General features: G+C 40.8%; 1 protein-coding gene across 6 annotated transcripts in view; it reads left to right on the forward strand.

Moving 5' to 3' along the window:
• SH2D4B (SH2 domain containing 4B) overlaps positions 1 to 23,908 on the forward strand; it is a 100,602-nt gene that overhangs the window by 51,243 nt on the left and 25,451 nt on the right. For all 6 annotated transcript variants that reach the window (XR_015058499.1, XM_085882578.1, XM_085882579.1 and 3 more), the window contains 2 exons: positions 830 to 1,238; positions 19,650 to 19,833. Coding sequence is in view for 5 of the 6 variants with exons in the window: in XM_085882578.1 (XP_085738704.1) it covers positions 830 to 1,238; positions 19,650 to 19,833 (593 nt within the window). In the remaining variant the exon portion in view is untranslated. The remainder of the gene's footprint in view (positions 1 to 829; positions 1,239 to 19,649; positions 19,834 to 23,908) is intronic.

Raw genomic sequence — 23,908 nt, forward strand, 5'->3', positions numbered from 1 at the left:
TTAGCACGTACGTGTTACCCAAGTTTTGAACTTTTAGCATCTCGTTTGAAAGCTGATGCTCGGATCTCAACTCATGACTGATCACATGTGATCGCTCTTCTTTGAATGCTTCCACAAGTAGCAAAAATCCCACCTCCCTCACAACACCCTACCACGTCCCCTTCCTCTTCCCCATCAACATCATGACAGTATGGTGCTCTTTACATCCGTTGCGCAAAATAAAATGGATGTTTGATGACAAACTGCACTTTATTAGTGGCGATGTGGAAAGTGTATGCAACACAAAATTGCTTTGTTAATGTAATACTTTTACTATTTTTGATTATTTGAGATTTTTGACACTCCATTGTATTCTTTTTGAATTTTGAAAGGCATTAAAATTGTGCTTTAATAAAGTAAAATTGATCGGAATATTAATTGCAAGAATGGTTCACTACGTATTGGTGTCAAGTGGTGTTTGCATTTCCGAAGTTGTATTTCGAAGTATGAATGCGTTTTGTTTTGGCTTTTGTCTGTTTTTTGTTTTTTTTCTGTCTTGCCTCGACCGTGTAGTCTGGTTTGGAATTATAGCAGGTAAAGGTGTTTTATTCAGTTGACCAATGCAATTTTTTGTAATCTCTTTAAATAACAAGAGGATTTAATAGTGATGGTCCACCAACACCTTAAATTGCATTCCCATGTCTCAAAATGAGGTTTTAATAGCTGGTCATTTGAATGGCCTCATTGCTCCCACAAGTGTTTATACTCCCATAAACCTTGTTCGTTTTTTCTCGTGAGTCTCGAATCGTGCCGTACACACCTATATTGAGATGTATATTGTTTTCAACAGGTGTCCAAGCCTGTAGAAGATGAAAATAAGACGCTGAAGCCTGCTGAGCAGAAAGTTAGAATGCCACGGAAGGGAGGTCGACTTTTACCTTCAGCAAAACCATCTTATGATCTACGCTGTGGGAACAATGGGCATCACACAACAGAAACTGAAGCCAATGTGGAGGTATTGATGAAGCATGACAAGAAAAACGAGACTCTGCACACGGCAGTGCAGAGGGTTGAGAAAGTGCAAAAGCCAGAGATGGTTGTGGAGAAAGAAAAAAGTGCAAAAGAAGACAGGACGAAGGAAACCGTAGGCTTGGAAGACAGAAAACTGGAGAAAGAGCGTGAAGCGGAAAGTGAAGGGATATACATGAACTTCAAACAGATTGACTTGGATGCTGAAGACAAAGCATGGCAGGAAAGTTGTGAGTACTAAATGGGTTATTCTTTTTTGCCTTTCTTACACACACCATCCATCTCTCACATTAGATGCTCATTTCAAACACCCACCCCCTACCACCTCTCACCCCCTTCCCTGACTTCTCCAACACGCATGACTTGCTGACATTTACACTTCTTTTTTTTTTCATCCATACCTCTCATGCTATATAGTAGTTCTTAACAGCCCTAATTATTCCCACCTTCTTATGGGGTTGGCTTGGAAATGCTTTTGGTCTTTCATAATCCTGACATTCATCTGAAGGTGTAGGAATCTGAACTTTGTTCCAGAGTGTTGCCAATAACTCGTGTACCAGGACATTCCAGGACATTGAAATCTGCTTGCCTCAGGTGGTGTAAGATCACCCTGATTGATGGAAACACCTTAAGGGAATTTACATAGGGTTCCAAAAACATTGCCAATTAAATAGCCTTGATATTTATTTGCCGATTATGAGTATCGTGTTTCGAATAACTTTTAAAATGCCCCACACAGCATTCACTTGTTAATGTTAAGGATGTCATAGTGCCTTTTGAAAAGAGTAGGCCACTGTGTGCCTTTACCATGGTTAAGGCCAAAATTATTGGCCAAATATACAGGGTCGAAGTCTGTGTCATAGCCTCACCTCAGTTAAATCACGGACCAAGTTGATGATGTGCAGCTTTAGGAATGAAAATGATATGCAGATGCTTATGGCAGGGTTTGTGAATAATTGGTCAGTCTGTTAATGTTTTTGTCGTCGTACGATTTAAGTTTTTTTAATTTTTTTTTTAATTTAAATTTTTGTTAATATAGTACCACGTTGTGGTATGTAGTGATGTCACTTGTTTTGTATTGTCTGTCTCTTGCTCTTGCTCACTCATCACTCGGCCGGTAAAGTGACCAATGGCCGTCAACGTTGTAGCTCCTGCTTTTGCATACCTGCCTGATGATGTGGACATTGGGACTCATTGTATTTTGCACGTTTCAATTGAACAGTACAAAATAATGGAGCCAATTCTGAAAATCGCTTTGATTGAACTGTATTCATTGATAATCTTGCTGTCGAATTCATTTTGTCTTGGTCTATGGGAAAACAAAATATTCCATCAAGAAGTTTCCTGGCTCTTTCCTAATATTGGTGGTGGTGTACATTTGCATTAATTGTTCAATTTTGAAACTATCGTATCTGTCATTTTTATTTCTACTCTGAAAGATGTTCTTAACAGTTTTGGGAAAAAGGATGCATCGGTGCCGACTGACATCAAACGATATTCTTATTTCCTTGCTTGCATGGTGAATATTAAACTTTGCATTACCTTTTTATATTGATAATAATAATATAAGATGCAAAACCGATCACAAATTGAAAAGGAACCCAAGCTTGGCAGCATGCAGCCAATCCCATGTGCACCGTTACTTTGCAGAACTCAAATATTTATTATTCTGTAGGTAGTGAACTATGACTGACAATCTTTCATCTCGAACCAAATGTGTGATTGCGTTAATTTGCTTGTCTCATTTGCCCTCTAATGAGATTTTTTTTTAATGCAACCAATATCAAGGGAGACATTTTTGAAATGAAATCAAACTTTGTTAAAGAGCAGAGCATAGAGGGAAATGTACTTCTCATCGGGCAATATAAAACAAGGGATCATTCAACATAAAAGCAAACTGTCTGTAAAAGACACTCATTCATTCCTCTTCTTTTTTTTCTTCTTCTCCCCCCCAACCCCCATCTTTGGAACCAACTTACTTGGTCTGTTCAATTTCATTCCTCCCTGCAGGCTTTCAAGATGCCTGTTCATCACCATCTCAGGTCATCTCGCATCATACCCATGATCTCTTCTACCCTCATTAACCCTCCCCAAGCTCACCACTTTCCAGGTTCCTCCTGGCTCTCAACCTCTTCCCTTACCCTCTTCAATGTTTATTTTTGTTTGTTTGTTTGTTTTTGCTTCTTCCCTCATTTTTCCTTCCAATTCTTTGAGAGTTTGTGGCTGCATCCATTTTGGTCATCCTTGTGCCTTCCCTTTGCTCTCATTCCTCCACATCTCCTTTATTCCTCCAAATCTCCTTCAATTTTGTCCCTCTACTCAGCTCTTGGTGTGTTCTCCTTCAACCCTCTTTCTCCTTTTATTTTTGTTCTGTTGTGTACTTGTCCGAGCTGTGTTATAGTTATTTCAGGAGCCTCTGCACTTTATATAACCCCACCCCCTTCCCTCAAAAAAAAAAAAACATATAGGAGTAATACCCCAGGGCGCTCACCTGGTAGCAGCTGGAGAGGATAACCAGGGAATCACTGGTAGGCATGGATGACCCACAAAATATGTAACGGAGAAGAAAGTAAATACTTATGGATTTTTTTTTTTTAATGCTATGAATAAACTTTGGTACGTCACGGGTGATGAAGGTAAAGGTCAAGTTTCATTGGAATTGTTTGTGTAGTTTCTGAGAAGAAAGCAAATACCTCTTTTTTGGTGTAACTCCCCCTATAGTTCCACTTAGACCCCGATATATATTATTTATTTATTTATTTTTTAAATGGTGTGAACAATCTTTGGTACATCACGGGTGATGAAGGTTGTGGTCAAGCTTCATCAAAATTGTGTGTATAGTTTCTGAGAAGACAGCAAATACATATTTTGGGGAGGGTAACTCCCCCCCCCCCCCGTAGATCCCCTTCGACCCCAATTTTTATTTAATTTTATTTTAATATATATATATATATATATTTTTTTAAATATTTATTTTTTATTTATTTATTTTTTAAAATGGTTTGAACAACCTTTGGTACATGAAGGATGATAAAGATAAATAAATCAGAATTGCATGTGTAGTTTCTGAGAAGAAGTTGCAAGTATTTGTGGATGGATGGATGGATGGACGGACGACGCACCATTCCATAAGCTACCCGGAACTACGTTCCATGCAAGCTAAAAATGTGGAAAATACATGTTTTAATTCCCATTCCATTAGTTCAGTTTGTGGCACCCCCTTATTAATAGCCAAGCTGGTGTAATTCATGTTTTCATCATGATCCCCAACACAATTAGAGGCACAATGTAAATTTATGATGTCATCGGTCACGTGGTTCAGCAGCCATATTGGATTGAAAATTTGAACCTTTAAAAATCCCCTCCAGAATGGCTTACCAGATCGAGGCGAAACTTTACAGGGTTGACCACATATCCATGAGGAACAAAAGGTTCCCTCGCTTTTTTGACATAGATTACATTGTTTGGCAGCCATATTGAATTTACCCTAAAACCTCTAAAGATATCTTCTTCAGAACTGGTGGACAGATCAATGTGCAACTTTCACACATATGTTCCCCAAGACTTGATACCACAATGTTTACAAATAATTAATGTCACATGGTTTGGCAGCCATATTGGATTGCAGGAAAATGTTTAATAATGTTTTCTCTGGAACGGCTTCATCAATTAACATGAAAATTTACAATTATGATCTCGTACACACGAGGAATGTACGTTTTAAATTTAATTCCGATTGGCCACATGGTTTGGCAACTATATTGGATTGAAGGAAATATTTAATGTATTCTCAGGAACCGACTCTGCAACGTGAAACTTCACAGTTATAATCTAGTACACATGGGGAATGTGTGTGTTAAATTTCAAGCCGGTTGGCCACATAGTCTGGCAGTCAGAATTATTTAATTGTTTGATCCTGAGAACTTTTAGAATTTTATTTTTTTTGAATAAGGCTCACTTGGCTGTGCCTGGATGGGTTTGAGGGTAGAGGAGTAGCAATTCAATTGATACCGACGATGGCCCCAGGAGAAAGGGTCAACTGCGTTCATAATAAATAGATGGAGTGTGGCCTGTTCCTCGGTCCATAACTTGTCAATCGCACGTCGTAGAGAGACTTGTAGGCTCTCGTTAGACTCGGGGGAGTCCCGATTTAACCTCTGCATCCATGGTGTCACCATTTATTACTTCGTGTTCAGGTTATTTAAACACCAATTCAATTGATGCCGACTGTATTCAGGAAAAAGGGCAAACTGCGTACGTAATAAATAGATTTAATGCGGTGTGTTATCCGGTCCATAACTCGTCAATCCCGCATTGTAGAGAGATATGCGGGGCCTCGATAGACTCGGGGGAGTCCCTGTTTACACTCTGAACCCATGGTGTCAACATTTATTACTTAATGGTCAGGTTATTTAAACGCCAATTCAATGGATACCGACGATGTCCCCAGGTAAAAGGGCTAACTGTGTCCGCAATAAATAGGTTGAACACTTCGTGTTACTTGGTCCGCAACTCATCAATCCCGTGTTGTATCAAAACCGGACGTCTTGTAACCCGGTCGTCACTGCCAGCGGTTATAAAGTGGCAGTTCTCGTTTGATTTAAATCCCTGAACCCATATTCAAAATATTAAACTTGGTACAAGTTTGTATAATGACTTAAGAACTATTTTGATTGCCGCTACTTCTGTGACGTGTAATTGATCTTTGTATTGTATTTTTATATTTATATCCAGAGTCGAGGCTCAAACTACATCAAAGAAGTTTTTCATGTCTGACTGATATTACATCACCAATTATGTATGTTTCAGGGTGAGTTACATTGCAGGGTTCAAACATTTTTTTTTTTTTTTAACTACAACAAACTTTTAACCACTTTTGCACGTAATATGTAGACTGTCCTTTTCGATTTATTTATTTCTGTTCTTCTAATGTCTCACTTTCTTGTTGATCCTGTTACTCACACACAGGTGTTGTCTTTGCATGCTCTCTGTTTGGTGTTGCATGTACATTGAGATGTTTGATAAAATACTGCCCAGTTGTCATTGTGCAGCGATGGGGAAATATTTGTGGTTTGAACAAGTCCTCACTTGCATTATATATTAATAAATATGCTGCTATGTGCTGATTTGAGTTTGATTTTTCTGCATCAGAACTTGAGCTCTGTGTTGTGCTCATTACCATGCCGGCTTCCTGTTTGGAGCACTTCGCTGTCTGTATAGTCAATATTTGGTTCTCTTTGCTTTCCATAGTTGGTCTGTAGACGTAGTAATTGATCAGAGTGAGTCAAATTTGTTTCCTCTGATTTAAATCGGTTTCATTTTTGGGGTCGTTATATTCATTATTTGTTCCAAAGGGGAATAACTTTGCTGGCATGTACAGCTTGCTCCAAATTGCATGAATATATTGCTGTCAAACTAGCCGTGATGTTGCAAATGCATCTCACAGATAGACTGTAGTGTATCTTGGCAAATGTCCTTAACGTGAAGATGGTGATCAAAGACTCTTTTATTTATTTTTATTTATTTATTTGTCACTTTTGGTCCCATATCCATCCCCAAATCCTGTGTTAATTTGGCCGTAGTGTCTTTCTTGTCATATTAGCAACATCATGTTATGTATTTAACACTCATGTTGGTATGTCCTATTTCTCAACTTTTAATGCACAGATTCCAACATCAGACTAACTTTTAATAATATTTGTTTAACTTTTTAAAAGATTGTTTCTAAGTTTTATTTTCTCGATTGTACGAACCATTTCTCCTTCCCTGTTTATTTAAGTATTTTAAAATATATAGTGAGGATTGTACAAGCATTGGTAGGTGATTGTAACAGTTGTGGTGTCCACGAAAGGGACATGGTATTATAGTAGCATAATGTATCATAAAGAGTCGAGGAGGAAGATTGGAAGAAGTAAAGGGTAAAGTAGGAGTTTTAAGTCGAACAGACATAACGTGTAATGGCAAAGAATGCGTGGGGTGTTCAAATGTTCTCTGAGCAATATGGTTACAGTCGACCAAGATGCACAGTTACCTTTATACTTCAGTATACGAGTACATAAACTAGCAATGAAAAAAAACTTTCCTTTCAAAGAGCACAAATAATCATATATTGAGATAAATCTTTGGTCACTTTTTCATTTGTTTCTAAAAAAAAACAAAACTTCTATCACAATATATTTTTGAAAATCATTTATATTTCACTTGAACTTGTTTATGCAAAACCTGGTTTGTTCAAGATTCCACGTATATTTCTCTGAATCTGTATTTGTATTTGCAGGTGGAACGGTATAAGAAGGGGGCATTAAATGTTTTGTGTGAACGAGATATTCACAACAGTCAAAAACACCAAGTTAAATTTTTATTATTATTATTGTACAACTCTACAAGGTTATACCATCAGTGTGTGTGTGTGTGTGTGTGTGTGTGTGTGTGTGTGTGTGTGTGTGTGTGTGTGTGTGTGTGTGTGTGTGTGTGTGTGTGTGTGTGTGTGTGTGTGTGTGTGTGTGTGTGTGTGTGTGTGTGTGTGTGTGATTTTTTTTTTGTTTGAAGTTTTGTGTGTTGTGCAACATGGAGTGTTAAGAGTATCTTGTGTGTCCTGGGTATAGGAGTACACTCTTGGAGTATACCAGTTTCCTAGGTGTCAAGCTGAGCAGGGCATAAAGCAGGAGCACCAGCCAAAATGGGAGAGCACTACTCCATCCCATTGTGGATAAAGGCCTTCGTTGTAAGTAAATAACCGTTCAGTAAGTTCTGCCAAAGAACGACTTTGCACAACAGATGATGCCCATTCAGCAACTGCCTTTTCATATGAACCTTGATGTGGTTTACCCAAGAAAGATCATTGCTGATAGTGAGGCCCGAAGGTTTGAGTGACTATTTCTTCAACAGGATTGTTAAGGAAGTTGTTTGGAAGGTTTGTCAGACGGTATTTTGGAGAGACTTGGTGAGAGTGAGAGCTTTGTCAGGATTAAATTACATAATCCAAGTGTGGGAACAGCTCGTAAATATATCAAGGTCTACAGATAGGAAGAGGACAGATAGCAAGGTCTCCCTGTCTACCTGAAGGATTAGGGATGCTACAGCAAATGGTGGAGTCATCAGCAAAGAGATAGAGGATTTTCCAGTCAGAAGGAAGGTGATTTTAAAAGATTAGGGAAAAGTCCCCAACAAGTGTTTGGCCATTCTCAGGGGAGCCAAAAACATCTGTCGAGCCTCAAAAATGACTTTTCAAACTCGTCTCCCTCTTCTAAACTCTGGTGGCACCTTGTTAAGTCTGCCTCTGGAGTGTGGTCCTCTTCCACTTTTCCCCCCCTCTGTTCAAATGGCCTCACAGCCGACTGCTCGTGAGAATGCTGAATGCCTTAATTCTGTGTTTGCTTCCAAATATTGTGTCCCCAACCCCTCATTCTTAGTACCCATCCTTCCCTGTCGCACGCACCTGCTCCTGGACTTTGTCTTTTGCACCTGAGAATGTGGAGAAGGTTCTTTCAACCACCGACTCTGACTCTGAAACTTGACCGGATGGCATCAGCTCACGTGTCCCAAAATCCTGATCTGCTGCTCTTTCCCATCCTCTCTCTGTCCTTTTCACCCTGTCATTTATGCTAGATCATGTTCCATCTGCTTGGAAATCTACCAACAGCACTGCATTTTACATAAAGGTGTAAAAACTGATCACCTTAATTACAGACTTATCGGCTTACTTCCGATCATCAGCATCGTCATGAAATCCATCATCACAGTTGATGCGAGATCCTTCCTCGTCTCCATCAACCTCATCTTAGATCACCAATTTGGCTTCAGCTCAGGTCACTACACCTTAGATATGCTGCGTCGACTCTCCAAACAATGGATGGAGGTGCTCATTTTCAGACATGAGATCAGGGCCGTCTCAGGGCCGTCTGGACACATCTCGTGCTTTTTAGCTCACCTGTTCGAAGAACAGAGAGCTATAGCGATACCCCCGGCGTGAGAGTGTGCATCAGCGTGAACGTGAAAATGTTAAAGTTTTTGGTGCAAGTTATTTCCTTTCTAATGTTTTTATCTACCATACTATTTTTTACTGATTACAATATACAAATACATATATTGCTTTAAAATTATTTGGATCAGACTTGACTGCAATGCTTTATAAAAAATATAATTAGACTAGTCCTTTAAAAACGAAAAACGATAAATGTATAAACAGGCGAGCATTGGGTGGCTTTGACACCACTCTGGTTATACAGTCTGGCATCCCACCTTGCTCTCCAAACTCTCTGCCTATAGCATCCAAGGCAAACTCCACACATGGCTTACTGACTTCCTCTACTCTCGTAGCCAACGTGTAGCACACAATGAAATCCTTTCATCTTCTCTCCCTGTCAAGGCAGTGATTTGGACCCAGTCCTATTCCTGATCTTCATAAATATTATCTTTGAATCTCTGGAAAATTCTCTTTATCTATTTGCTGATGACTCCACCGTCTGCCATGACATCCTCCCTTATCCTTCAGGCAGGCAGGATTCGGCCTCTTTCCTCGTTTCAGACCTTGAAAAAAATCACAAGCTGTTCAAACACTTGGAATGTCTTTCAATCCTGAAAAGCCTCACACTCACCATCTCTTTTTGAAAGGACCATGTGGCAAACCCTCCTATGTACTGTCTTAATAATTCTGTTGTGGAAGTTCAGTCATTTAAACTCCTGAATCTCACTATCAGCCATGATCTTTCTTGGGAAAACCGCATTTCAAAGTTCGTCTCCAAAAACCACCCACCGACTGGGCATCCCCCATCATACAAAGTCCTTCCTTGGCACACCTGAACTCCTATCCCCCTACGAGGTCTTCGTCTGCAGCTTGATGTTCGGGTTAGGGTGCTCTCTGGGCTGGCTCCCCTGCCTCACAACTTGCTCAGCTCGACTCCGTGGAAACCAAGACCTTCGAGATTATTGGAATCTCCCACAATGAAGCTGAGTCTACAGATCTATCACTATGCCATCGCAGACAGGTCGGTTGTCTCTCTGTCTTCTAGCACTTCCTTTCTGTTATTGCACCCTCTGTTCTTTCTGTGCTTTGTCCCCCCAGGTTTCTGCAGGTCACACACAGTCTACCATTAATCAACCACATTCTGGTTAAACTACCTAAATCCAGGATAACTGCTCATCTCCACTCATTCGTTCCTCTTTTCTCCCACCTGTGGGACCGACTTCCACATTTTCTTCAATCTTGTTCTTCCCTCCAGATCTTCAAGACAGCTGTTCACCACCATCTCAGGTCACCCCCAACCCAAAATCATAATCTTTTCTACCCTCGTTAACCCCACGCCAAGCTCCCCTCCTTCCAAATTTCTACTGTTCCCTCCTGAGAGCTTCCTTCTGTAGCCATTTGATCTACCCGATGCATCCTCTCCTGCCCTTCATTCCTTCCCATACCCATTGTTTGGCCAAGTCTGCCTCTATGTTGCCCTTCAACTCTGCTGTTGGTGTCCCCCCCTCCCACTCTCAACTGTTCATTTTGTCCTGTTGTGTCCTGATCTATTCAGTTTACTAATTCTAGCTCTTCTACAAGCCTAGACTATGTAGTCAGTGTGTACAGTGTAGACAGGTACAGGTATGCTCAAAATTACCCCGACTGAACAACACCATCAGCAGCCATTATCACTTAACCTCACTGGCACAGACGTATATGACATCATCAAAAAAAAAATGGACACTTCCTTGGGGCACTCCAGCCTTGACAGAAAGGAGATATGTGGATCATGGTTAGTACCATGCATTGGCTATAAGAGTGGAATTAGTCTGAAGACATGAGGAGGTGTCCTTGGATGCCATATGATATTTGTCTAAAGTGATGTCCCTGATCTCATGCTTGAGATTGAGGTCATCCATCCATTTCTGGGAAAGCAGAAGCAGTCTGTCCAGGGTAGAGTGACCTAGTCTGAATCTGAACTGATGGTCTCAGATCAGGCCATTGGGGGAAAGGAAGGATTTTGTATCAACTGTGCTGATTGATTCCATGGCCTTGCTGATGATTGGAAGTAAGATAATAAGTCTGCAGTTGAGGAGTATCGGTTTTTACACCTTTTTTGTAATGCGGTGATGGCTGACGTCCAAGCAGACGGAGGACGACCACGGGTAAATGATCAGGTGAACAGAGCAGAAAGATAATATTATGCAAGAGCATGAGAGCAGGTTTTTAACATGTTTGATTATGCAACAGGCATGTACGACATCTGCAGAGTCGAGGGTTGCCAGAAGCTTCTCCACCTTCTCAGGTGAGAAAGACAGTCCAGAAGTAGTTTTGTGTGATTGGGTAGTGTGGGTACAAGCAGCAAAGGGTTAGGGATGCAGGATTTGAAAGCAAACACAGAATTGAGGCATTTGTACTTCTCGCAAGCAGTGTCGGCTGTGATGGCATTTGTAGTGAGAGAAGGGTCAGAGGAGACAGCATACTCTAGAAACAGACTTGTGACACTACCAGGTCTTCGAAGAAGGAGACAGGTTTGAGAGTTCAGTATTCCAAGGTTGGCCAGATGTTGTTTTCTGGCTTTCTTGAGAGTGGACACACTTGTGGGCTTTGTGCAATCATCTGTAGTTGCCTTCGGTCGGATTTGCCTTCCAGGAAGAAAAGGCAAGTTGTTTCAAGACAACTGCATAACCATGGGATTCTGTGTACCATGGGCAGGAAGAAGTGTATGATAACTGAAGATGAGGCAGGATGAATGTGCATCAGAAAGAACAGGTTTATGTGGAAGCATTCCCAGGCTGCTTTGATATTGTTACGGATCTGGAAACCATATATGCATTCAAACATACAGATGCCCCAAAGGTCAGTTATTCCGTTAAGTACATGTGAGACAGGTCCCTTCCTTTTGTTGAGTGGGAGAATCAAAGGTGTGCGTTGCGATGTTCTTTTAGGTAGGTTATTACATCCAACGAACCATCCAACAAACCATCTAAGACCATCTAAGACCATCGAACAAACAATCCAACAACACCACTGAACAAGCGCTTCACTCGCCTAACCGGCGACTCTCTGTCCGAGGCAGAATCTCTGGCAGTTCCTTCTCGGCTTCCACAAACTTTGTAACTTCTTTTTGACGAGTATGGGCATGCGTGGAGTAGGGGCGGGGTTTGCCCGGCATGGCCGAAACCCGCCCATAAAGGGGCGGACCCATGGGAGCCCCGTCCAATCAGGGCAGACAGCGACGTCTGTTCCACCGAGCCCCCGCCCCGTTTGGGGAGGTCCATAAAAGTTACGACGCCATCCTCAAGAGGAGTTCTGTGGAGAGGAGTCTCAAGAGTTCTGAGGGGGTTCGGTCGTTGGTTCTGAGTAAGTCTCTTGGAGGAGGAACGAGAGTTCTTTTGGAGGAGCAAGTTGGTTGGTGTGCGCTCTACATTTTGCTGGCATTAGTGGAGTTTTCCTGGGTCCCGTCCGCGACCCTGATCTCCGCCCTGGGACTCCGACTGCCCTGCTCGGTTTCCTCCACGGGCACGAGCCCCACGCGTGTGACTGTGGGCCGAGCCGCACGACCTATAGCATGTTCTGCACCGCGGAGCACTCCCTCCCTTCAACGTGCAGGTACCCACGTGAACTGCGACCCCAGCCCGTCTCTCCCTTTCTGGCTGCGGGGATCTTTCAATAAATCGTCAGAGTGTGTGTCTGAGTGTGTGGGCCCGTCTTATAAGTAGAACTGTTGAGTGTTTTCCTTCATTGTAAATTATTGCTTGCATATCCGCGATAAGTCTTGCCCTGTGTCTTTTTTGTTTGTGAATAAAACAATTGTAGAAATGTTCCCAGTTCGTTTCCGTCCTTTCTTGCAATGGTCCAGCATGGTTCGGATCGGAGTTTAGGCGGGTTTTTATACCCGATAATCTGCTCATCCTAGCCGGCACGGCTTTGGCAGTTCCGCTCGACTGCACCCGAACCCGAGTTAGTAGTCGGTAGTGACCCGGTAAATTAGTTAATTAGGTAAATTGGTTCGAGACAAAAAGACCCTACGCTACGCGGTGAGATATTGGCGTCCACGGTCGGTCCAGCGACCCGCCGGCTCATGGAGTTATCCGAGAGCAACGGCCTACAATTCCGGAGAGTCCTGTGGGACTCGACGTAACTTTCCCCACCTCGTGGTCGTTCTCGCCACCGGACCTCCGGCCTGCAACAATATCCATGGCGGCAGATATAGGAGAGGAATCGTGAAGTATGGATGTTGGCTGGCAGCACCTGACAGTCAGCCTGAGTGAAATGCCAGAGTTGCCAGCACTGAGGCAGATTTATAATAATGGCCAATCTGTCTAGTTGTGGGATATTATAGTTCTGTCAGTAATTTAATTTAACTGCACATTTCGACCCGACAGTCTTTTGTACATGACATTTCTTCGAAAGCGCATTGAGATTTTGCATGAAATGTCCTACGCTATAAAATAGTGTTGTTATTGTTGATTACTATTCCTCTCTTTTCTTTTCTTTTTTAAAAATCCTTTTTCTTGTCCTAACTCAGAGTTATGGTAAAATTATCGCCACGTCAGACAATTTTCCTTGTCAATTCAATGGCCACTGACTTGTAAGAAAAGCGATCTGTGCGGAAAACAACTCTTGTTTACCACTTTATTCAAGTTATTGTGCAATTTGCCAAAACAGATTTGTTGAAATGTGCTTCCTGTTTTCGTTATGTGGACCTAACAAATCACTCTGAGCAATAAAAAAAAGTAAATTGATGACCAATTGTGAGTGAAACCTTTAACTTTCCAAATGGGAAACTTCTCAGCCCTAAAACTTGATTATCTTTAAAAAAACAAAAAAAAAAAAACATTCATTTTTATGAAAACTAATTAACCTCCGCCATTGAAGATGGATGGAGGTTACTGTTTTTACCCCTTTCTGTTTGTTTGTTTGTGAACAGTATTACGGAAAAAACTCCTCGACGGATTTCGACGAAACTTGGTGAGGGGTTAGGTCTGGTCCAAGGATCATGCCATTAGATGTTGGACTTGGTTCAAAATCCAATATGGCCACTATGGCGGCCAATTTGAAAAAATATTTGAATTTTTTTTTTTGCATTTCTACATGTTTTAAGTGATTTCCAACCTTCCCCCCCAAAAAAAATTTAGAGAAAAAAATTTTTGCAACTTTTTTTTCAACAAAATTTCGATTTCTTTTTTTTTCTATTTCTACATGTTATAAGTGATTTCCACCCCCCCCCCCAAAAAAATTGTTAGAGAAAAAAAAAATTTCGATATTTTTTTTTGCATTTCCACATGTTATAAGTGATTTCCAAAAAAAACATGCCAAAATTATAATTGCGGCTGATTTTGGACCTTCAGGTGGATATACCCACGTAAAATCAATTTCTGTCTCAAGGAATCTAGTTATGACGAATGATTTGAGTATGTAAAAGTAAAAGGGAAAGTTGCAAACTATAACTCTGTAAGCACTGTTGACGTGAAATTGAATGAATAGGATATCAGGTTCACTTGAGTGACCTAGCAGTATTGGCGGCGGAGGTTTTGGATTCTACTGAGTGCTCCCCCTCTAGTTAAGCTTTGCTATTTCCAAATTTACTGATGGTCTTTTTATTATTTTGTCTGCTGTGTTTTGATTTGCAGTCTGCTCAAAAGTATGTTGCAGTTCCAGTGAGCCTATCGTGGTTCTGAATGCAATTGAACAATGTGGTTAAGAAAATAAGATTGTTTTGGAAGAGAGCATTTATTTTTTTATTTTTTTATTTTTTTGTTTTTTTGTTTTTATAATTCTGACTTTCTTTCCATACTGGTTCTTTCACTACAACCTAATGTCTACCCTTGCCATGACACCAACCTTTGTATTTGTCTTTCATCTATGACCTTTAAAAAGAACTCCTTTTCTTCGACCTCGATGTACGAGGTCTAAGAAAAGGAGTTATGTGCGGTATGCAAACAGGTACGATATTTTCTGGGATATGAAAATTTCACGTGATCATTTGTGAGTTGTACCAAACGATGTCACAAAGGCATCGAGTAGGATGAAGCTTTTGACTGATTGCATAATCGATGCCAATGTTATTTTCACACCTCCGTGGAAAATCTTGGAAGCCATCTCCACATTTTCCGTGCAAAGGCTGTGCTAGTTGCTGTCTCAAAACATTTTTGAATCCCCACTTTCTTCAATCTGCACTCTTTCTTCTTTTTTCGAAGGTTATGTTTATGTATCAAGAGCAAAGAGAAGTAATGTTTTTAAAATTAAAAATAATTAATTCATTAATTACTTTAAATAATGTAATACAAGGGTCATGCACAAGCTCTTAAATACATCACATGGAGGACAAAAACACTAGTAGATGTCAGTTCACTTTAATACAAGTTAGATCATTAGTAGGCAATGTAAAAAAAAAATGTAATGTGAGATTTGAACCTGGGTTTGCTGTTTCATGAAACGGTGGTTGACATGGAAACACAAACAGACCAACCAAAGGTCTTGAGCAATAGAGTAAAGTGACAAAGAAACAAATTGCCAAAAGATTCGAAAATGCTTTAGCTTCCAACATCATCAGTGAATGTGTTTCGTTCTTCACCGTGTCCTTTACGTGCAATGGATATGCCTTTACTAATGTTTTTCACGACCAAAGTAGATCAGAAAAATTGCTTATTAGTAGATGTAAGGGTAGGTGTGTGTGTGTGTTTCAGGCATCCACACATCGGCATGCATGCTTCTTGTTTACCTCAAATGAACTGCAGTTCACTTTCACCTTCTTTCTTCACCGAGTTGGAACTCCTTTCACAAGTTTATGTTCTTTCTTTATAGGTTGGACTGTTGTTTTTTTTTTGTTTTTTTTTAGGGTACCAAGCCTTACAGGTTGGGTAACCTATTGTTATTCTTCTGTTTATTCTTGTGCATTATTATTAAACAGTTCTGCCACGATTTTTCGGGTTTATTCCTTTTTAAATTCATCTTCTCTGCAACCGCTTGAGCGATTGACAATGAATTTCAACATGGGAATAACTACTTCTGTCGATTATTTTTTTTAACGATACTTATGGTGTCATGGGTCATGTGGTATGAAAAAAGGAAAAACTAGACCTCTGTATCTCCGAAAACTCTCCATAGAAAAAATTGAAACTTGTCACATGTAAAGTCAGTACTCCCCATGGGAAATATGTTTTGTGTGGGATGACTTCATTCGGTATGTCAAATGCTTTATCCAATCTATGGTATGATGGTATGAAAATTTTTGAATGTTTAGCAAAAAAAAAATGTTCAAGAGAAAAAAAATAATTGAGATGTCATAGGTCACATGGTCTGGCAGCCATATGTTTTTTTTTTGAAGAATAAACCTTTAAAAATCCTCTTCTTGAGAATGGATCGACAGATCGAGGGGAAACTTCACACACTTGTTCCCCAAGCCTTGGGGATACCAGGGTGTTCATGAATGATTAATACGTCACATGGTCTGGCAGCCATATTGGATTGAACGAAAATCTTAAACAAATTCTCTTGAACCACTTCATCGATTAACATGAAACTTCACAATTATGATCTAGTAGTCATGCGCAATACGTTTTATATTTCAACCTGATCGGAAGCATGGTCTGGCAGCCAGAATGTTTTTTATTTTTAAATCTGGGTTCTAATTTAATTTATTTATTTATTTAATAAGGCTCACTTGGCTGCACCTGGATGGGTTTCAGGTTAGAAGAGTAACAGCTGAAACCGGGGGCCCAGTGGCATAAAACATTCTTAATGAAAAATTTGAGGATTTACTTAAATATTTCCTCAAGTTTCCCCTGAAGGACATCGTTGATTTGAGGATTGTTGCATATTTGAATATTCCTTCAAACCTTTCTTGAACTCAAGGGAGCACCCCCTCACTCCTCTCAATATTTTGTGTTCAGGTTATTTAAATACGAATTCAATTTATCGATCTATAATTCCAGCTGTGTGTGTGTGTGTGTGTGTGTGTGTGTGTGTGTGTGTGTGTGTGTGTGTGTGTGTGTGTGTGTGTGTGTGTGTGTGTGTGTGTGTGTGTGTGTGTGACCGCTGTTTCTCGACAAGCACTGGTCCGATCTAATTGAAACTTGCCAGGTATATTGCTGGGGACCTGAGGATGTGCCTTTTCAAGGTTTGATATTAATCGGACAAGTGCTTCCCAAGTTATGGCCATTTATTTTCCAAACCAATGACAAGATACGTTGTTCTGTGGGCGTGGCTGATGGGGAAGGGAAGGGAAGCCGCGTTCGCCATTAGACGTTACAATGTACGGACTTCCGGATAGTGATGACTTTGTGTATTCTAATAATTTCTCGATTTCTTATGCGCATTTATAGATAAACACAATGCCCCAAGTTGTGATCGTTTTCATATTAGACGGTGTATAAATTTCGGTAACATCAGAGTGCTGGTGTGCTCCGAAGCAGGAAGTAAATTTCTTTTTCTCTCTCTTCTCTTCTCTTTTTGTTTTTCCTTGCCACGACATTGCAAAAAGGTAACATACATTGGCGCTAATTGAATAATTGGGTATTAAAACTAAATTGCGAAGAATCGTAACTGAATAATATGCGAACTTCCGGGCCATGCACGTACGGGCACGCGAAAGCGAAGAAACGGCCTGTATGGTTGTTGTTTCTTGCTCGCGGTTTGAATATTTATTTATTATTATTATTATTATTATTATTATTATTTTTTTTTTTTTTTTTTAACGGGCACGTACTAGTACCATTGACCCCAGGAAAAAGGGTCAACTACATAAGTAATATGTAGATTGAACACTGCATTTTACTAGGTCAATAACTCATCAATCCCGCATTGTAGAGGGACGTGGGGCCTCGTTCGACTTGGGGAGTCACGGTTTACCCTGTTGGTCCAGGTCTTACCAAACTTGACGGGTTCTTAACTATACACTATTTATAGTTATCGTGTTGTAATTAAACATAAAAGTACTTCAAGAACCACATCATACAACTATACATCCAGCTCTCTTGTGCTTGAGAAAAGCCTCCACTAGTGCTTCTGTCTCTTCCTGAAGCCAGTTTTTAGATCGCTTCGCAGCCATCCTGCTTTCGGACGCCTCTTCCTACCTCCAATCTGATTGGCTCCGAAGGGTTTCCTCACCCTGAAGGAAAGGCTTACTTGAGGATTTCATTCGGGTTGTTTATGCAACAGCCCTCGAGGAAATCCTTCACTAAGGAATCACATTGTACGTTGAGGAGAATCTTTCCTTGAGGATGAGGGAATTTTATGCATCCGGGCCCGAATCCGATCCAGCTTCCTGCTGATGACTCCAATATAGTATTTGGTCTTCCATTTGATTTGATTTGAATTTTTTTTTAATCTCGTTTTGCATTCAGTTTTATGTAGAGGACATCATGGGTCATGTGTCTGATCAAAGTGGGGTTGTATTAACGTGGGGGGGGGGGTATAGCTCTTCCCCCCATGCCCCGACCCCAATAACTTTCCCCAGAGTTGTATCAAAGCATGGCGTCTTGGTACATGGTCATAACTGCCCGTAGTTATAAAGTAGCACGTCCAGTTTAATTATTTATTATTCTTTTAAACGTTGTGCTCATTGCCCAACTTTCCACCATTTTGTCCTGCAGTTCATTTTGCTTATAACCCATCTGCCGCAATATAAATTTAAGCCTGGTGTTGGCTCAACGGTTAAGGTAGCTGGCTTAAAGATATTTTGAGTCTTGAGTTCAAGTGCCTGTCATGTCAATGAAATAACACTAGGTGGGTTGACTCAGCCTGTCATCCTTCCAAGGTTGGCAAAATGGGTACCAGCTTGCTGGTAACAGGCACATCAGCGGCACAGTCGCACTTCCAGAAAATGATGCAACCAGCAGCTCTAGGCTGCATACGAAACAACAACTATATAACTTCAAATGTAAATATCCAAATGCCATTCCATTTTCATTCCCTCTTCCTTTGCTTTCCTTTGCTTTCCTTACCTCTCCCCTTCCTCCTCCTTTTCAGCAACTTTAATGTTTCTTTCCAAGGAACTTTATGGCAAGGGGCATTTAGGCTCATCGAGCCTGTGCAAAAGTTGCCAACCTATTGTTGTTTGTCTGTGCTCTGTAGTTTTTAATTGTTGAGCATCAATGAAGGAAGCAGCCCGTACCATTTTTAATGTCTCTGATATGACTGCAGCCGGGGTTTGAACCACCAACCCCCCAGACTCAGAGTGGACACGAACCATTATGCCACTGAGTTTCCTAACTATTCTTCTACCCTCGACTCCACACCTTCTCATGTGTACATGTCTGAACAGGTTTTTAATCAAACAAGTTGACAGTATATTGGAATATCTAAAGACTATAAATTATCCCCTGATTCGCTTAGTGCTCTTCGTTTCACAGTTGATGCATTCGGCCTTATTCAGCATCACAATTGAACTCATTTCAAATGCAGTGTGTTTGTGTGTGCAATCCAATTTTTATCAAGATAAATGAATCGGTTCATATTCTTTTCCGTTGTGCCCTGGTAATCCCACCTTCATAGTGATAATCTGATAATCTTTCATTCTTTAGAGAAAGTGCACACAGCATCACTTCAGCTCGTGTTGGTGTTTGTTTGGCTTGGATTTAATTGGCTGGTGAAGCAAACTTTGTTCAAAAAATGAAATGCAAGTGAATTACCTTCACTGACGTTCCGTAGTGTCTTCACACAATGAATTTTTTTTTTGCACCTGCAGTACGCAAGGCAAAGGAAGCTGATGAGCTGCGGCGACGTCGGGCAGCACGGGCACGCGAGGAGTACAAACGCCAGTCATTACGCGCCATTGAGCATGGTACGGTGTCGGACCTTAAAAAAGCATTCAGTAACGGATCAGGAGGGAAACCAGCACTGCCTCCGAGACCTGAAAAACTCTCTCCCAGGTAGGCATACTTATTATATACCTCATTCCATGTCGCTGTTTCAAAGTAATGTGTTAACTGAGGTGTTGCAGTCTCCATTTTTTTTGGGGGGGGGGGACTTTTGTGTGCCAGAACGAAGCATCATATCCCCATCAGCTTGGCCAAAAACCTGAGTGAGACATTATCGTATCATTCACTTTATGCTGCATTGTAATAATTGCAATGCCTTCAAGCCATTTACAGGGAGAGTTCAATCGATCGCTCGACACGACACCGTCTGTGATCCAACAGCATGAACCACACTCTAGATTTTTTTTTTGTGGAAATGTAACTATTTCAAAAGTGGATGGAAGTGAGAACTCAAATTCGTACTTGATTATCGGCATTTTGGTCAACCCGCTTCATGTAGCATGGCAGTTGGTTGGGTAAAAATAAACAAACATACCAGGCAGCAATTTGATGATTATCTGGACTCTCTCTAAAATATTTCTGACATACCTGGGCAAACCTTTGCACATCCTGTTTCTTGATTTCTGATGCAACACATTGAAGTTCCATACTCTCTTTTCTGAAGAGTTGCACAACCTTTTGCAATTAGGAAAACCAGGAAGCAGGTACAGCCATAAAAAAGAAACACATGGTATATGCCAAATGAAGACTCATTTGCTTGAGAGCTGGATGGACAAACCATATGTATGTTAAAAAAAAAACTAATTGAGGACGGACACACACACACACACACTTCTGGTACTAAGTGCTGCCAAAGAATTTCACGGCAAGAGTTGTAGTTTTTTTGTTTGTTTGTTTTTTTTTATTTTATTTTTTTTCCATTGCCTTCCCAAGTCGTAGTCAAGGCAGGAATTTGTAATTTGGCCAGGGTGCTAGGGATAACCCGCCTACTCCAGGAAAGATGGCATGGGATATTTAACATCCACCAACTAGTGCCAGCAGACGGGACACCAGTTTAACATCCATTCAAGCAACGGCACACACATTGATGAAACATCAGGATGATGGTTTATATTTGGGTCGGGATTCAAAGCTTGGATAGTGGGCTTCGAGGCAAGTGTGTTTACCTCGAGAATAGTGTACTTGCTCTTCCACGAGCCTCGACGATGTATACGAAAAAAAACAAAAACGAGTCGCTTAAAACGCGCACACAGCACATGCGCGAAAGGCCTCATGAGCATTCATACATCATTTTGAAAGTCCTGTATTGAAGGACTGTTCCAACATTCATGCCAAGCACCTTTTCCACATGAGGGATGTGCAGAACACCTAACTGCAAGGTTCCATGTGACGTATTTGCCTCATGAAATAATCGTTCAGCACATGTAACTCATGCACCGTTAGGTATTTGGAGGTGACCCGAACGCATTCTGAGCAATTTAGGAAATCTTTCCGGGACAGCAGCATGTGGATTATCCAAAAGCACACCGATTGACATTATTTAACAATCCATCACGATGCCACATCTGTTAGAAAATGGGAGGAATCGGATCATTGGATACCTTCAAGCAGGGACTTCCATTAGCTATGTTGCAAGGCTCCTTAACATGTGTAGATTATCTGTTAATTACTTCAGAAGATATTGTTTAGCCACTGGATCAACAATGCCAAGAAGTAGATGTTCCAGGATAAGGACTCCTGCTCAGGACCGATACATTCGCACGACCCATCTATGTAATCGGTTTCAAACTGTCCAGAGTACAGCAAACACACTCTCGAGACCTCGCAGTGTAAGTGTCAACACAGTCTTGGGGCATCTTCTTGATGCAGGGATCCATGCTCATCATCCTGTTCAGCATCTAGGACTTGCACTGTGATGCATACAAGCATGTTTGCAATGGTCAAATTGACATGTCCGAATGACACTGATGAGATGTAATTGGCAAGTTTTACATTCAGTGATGAATCCAGGTTTCTCTTTGAAAAGCATGAAGACCATGCACCGGTCTTCAGACGATGCAATGAGCAATATACCCCAGTCTGTGTCCAAGAAGGCAGAAGTGTTGGACATGGAAGTGTCATGATGTGGGGTGGTATTGCTGAAACCTTTCACATAACCCTGATCCATATCCATGGCAATTTGACAGCAAATCAACACAATCATTAGATCTTGCAGCAATATGTTGCCTAACCTCAACAATATTATCCAGGAATCCTCATTATGCACGGTAATGCTCCTGCTTACAGGGTCAATCGAACAAGGAAAGTTATTGTCAGTGCCAATGTTGATGTTATGATCCATGGCCTGCCATCTCACCAGATTTAAATCCAACTGGACTTCTCTGAGATATTGTTAATTGTCACGTTTGAACCTTTCCAATACAGCCACAGACCCTCGATGAGCTGATTCAGGCCTGGAATGCCATTTGAGTGCTCGTATTGGTCAATGCGAGGATGGTACCATGCAGTGATTTCTGCCAGAGATGGATATACAGTGACCGGTATTGAGACTACCTCCACGTTGGATCCCAATGTGAAAACTTTTGCCATAACACAGCATTATGTGATTAGGTCACAATGAAATGGACATATTCTTATTCTACTTGTTATTATTATTGTTATTATTAAGTCTGCTGTTAGGCTAAACTCGGATGACATTGATCCTCAGCTTCCAGTCCCCTGGATCAAGCATTCCTATGAGAAGTTCCTCTGTCTCTCGGCATGTAACATGTAATTATTCAGCATTTATCTCTGTCAGAGGTTTGCTCCTCATCTGGCCCCTGGGTCACATAAATAAATTGCATCAACAATGACGGTTAAAAATTTTTTATTTCTTTATTTATGGCAGAGAGTGTATGTAATATAATATACTAGTGGGGTGTGCTTACACATTGTGTGAGCATATGAACTCTGCTTCACCATCGTCTCGGGTCACTCACCTGCATTTGATTTTTTTTTTCATTTATTAATTTTTTTCATTTATTTATATTTTCACAAGCAAATACAATCCGTCACTTTGCTGATTGGGACAATGGGAGGGGGGAGAGAAAGGGAGAGGGGAGGCAGAAAGGATGAAGAAGGGGGGGGGTGGAAGTGTGGAGAGTGACACTTCACCAAACATTGTCTCTCACCCCTCCCTCCTGCAGTCTGTAGCAGACACAGATAGCGAGAGAGCGACAGAGGTGTGGGAGGAGAGCGCTGCATTTTATGAGGAAGGGACAGAGACAAAGACAGAAGGCATGTGAGGGGTGGAGGTGGCATTTGTAAAGGGAATGATATGTGATGCTTAATGACCGAATCAAAATCAAACGGATCAAATCAAAAAAAAACTTGTGTCAGAACAAGCTGTTCACACAACGACACAACAGAGTTTGTGAAGTAATCTGCTGGCACATCTGCAAAAACTTTGAAATTCCAATTGCAGAAAATTTGTGGGAAAATGAACCAAAAACAATCACTGAAAACATGGAAGTACCGCTCACGTACGACCTTATGATCCCATCATGCATGAACATCGAAAACAAAGCATTGCGACCAGATATCATACTTGGGTATAAAAAAGAGAAGAAGGCATTGTTAATTGAGGTGTTAATACCAGTGATTTTGGACAAAACTATGCAGAAATCAAGAAAATGACCAAATACCAAGACCTAAAGAATGAAGTGAAAATATCCTGGAAGCTGAAGAATGCCAAAGTTGGAGCTATGGGAATGATGATGAAGAACGTCAGAGAGGTATTAAAAAAATATCCCTGGGAATATTACGACAATAATATTATTAAGCACTCAAGCAAGCACTCCAATTATATGGTTGATCAGGAATGGCTGGCGAATCTGTGGCTGCATACCACATAGGATCCCTTTAACTTTAAAGCCGGTCTTCACAGTGCCCCGCAGCAGTTAAAGAAATTAAATTAATTTGTTCAAATGTTAACTTTGTAGTTTATCCACAAAAGAGTTGCTCTTTAACGTGGAACAACTGTGGAGATATCACAAAGTTTATAGAGCAGGTTTTGGGTCGCTGGTGATTTCGCGTGATTCGAAGGTTGTAATCACATTGATAATTAATCATTGGGCAATTATTTTCTTTCATTTGAAACTCAAAATATGCTAAAATTGACTTTTGGGTCAAAACTTTTGTGAGTGAT

Source organism: Eptatretus burgeri, chromosome 5, assembly GCF_056783735.1.
Source record: "Eptatretus burgeri isolate ZD-2024b chromosome 5, Ebu_testis_v1, whole genome shotgun sequence".
Taxonomy (NCBI): domain Eukaryota; kingdom Metazoa; phylum Chordata; class Myxini; order Myxiniformes; family Myxinidae; genus Eptatretus; species Eptatretus burgeri.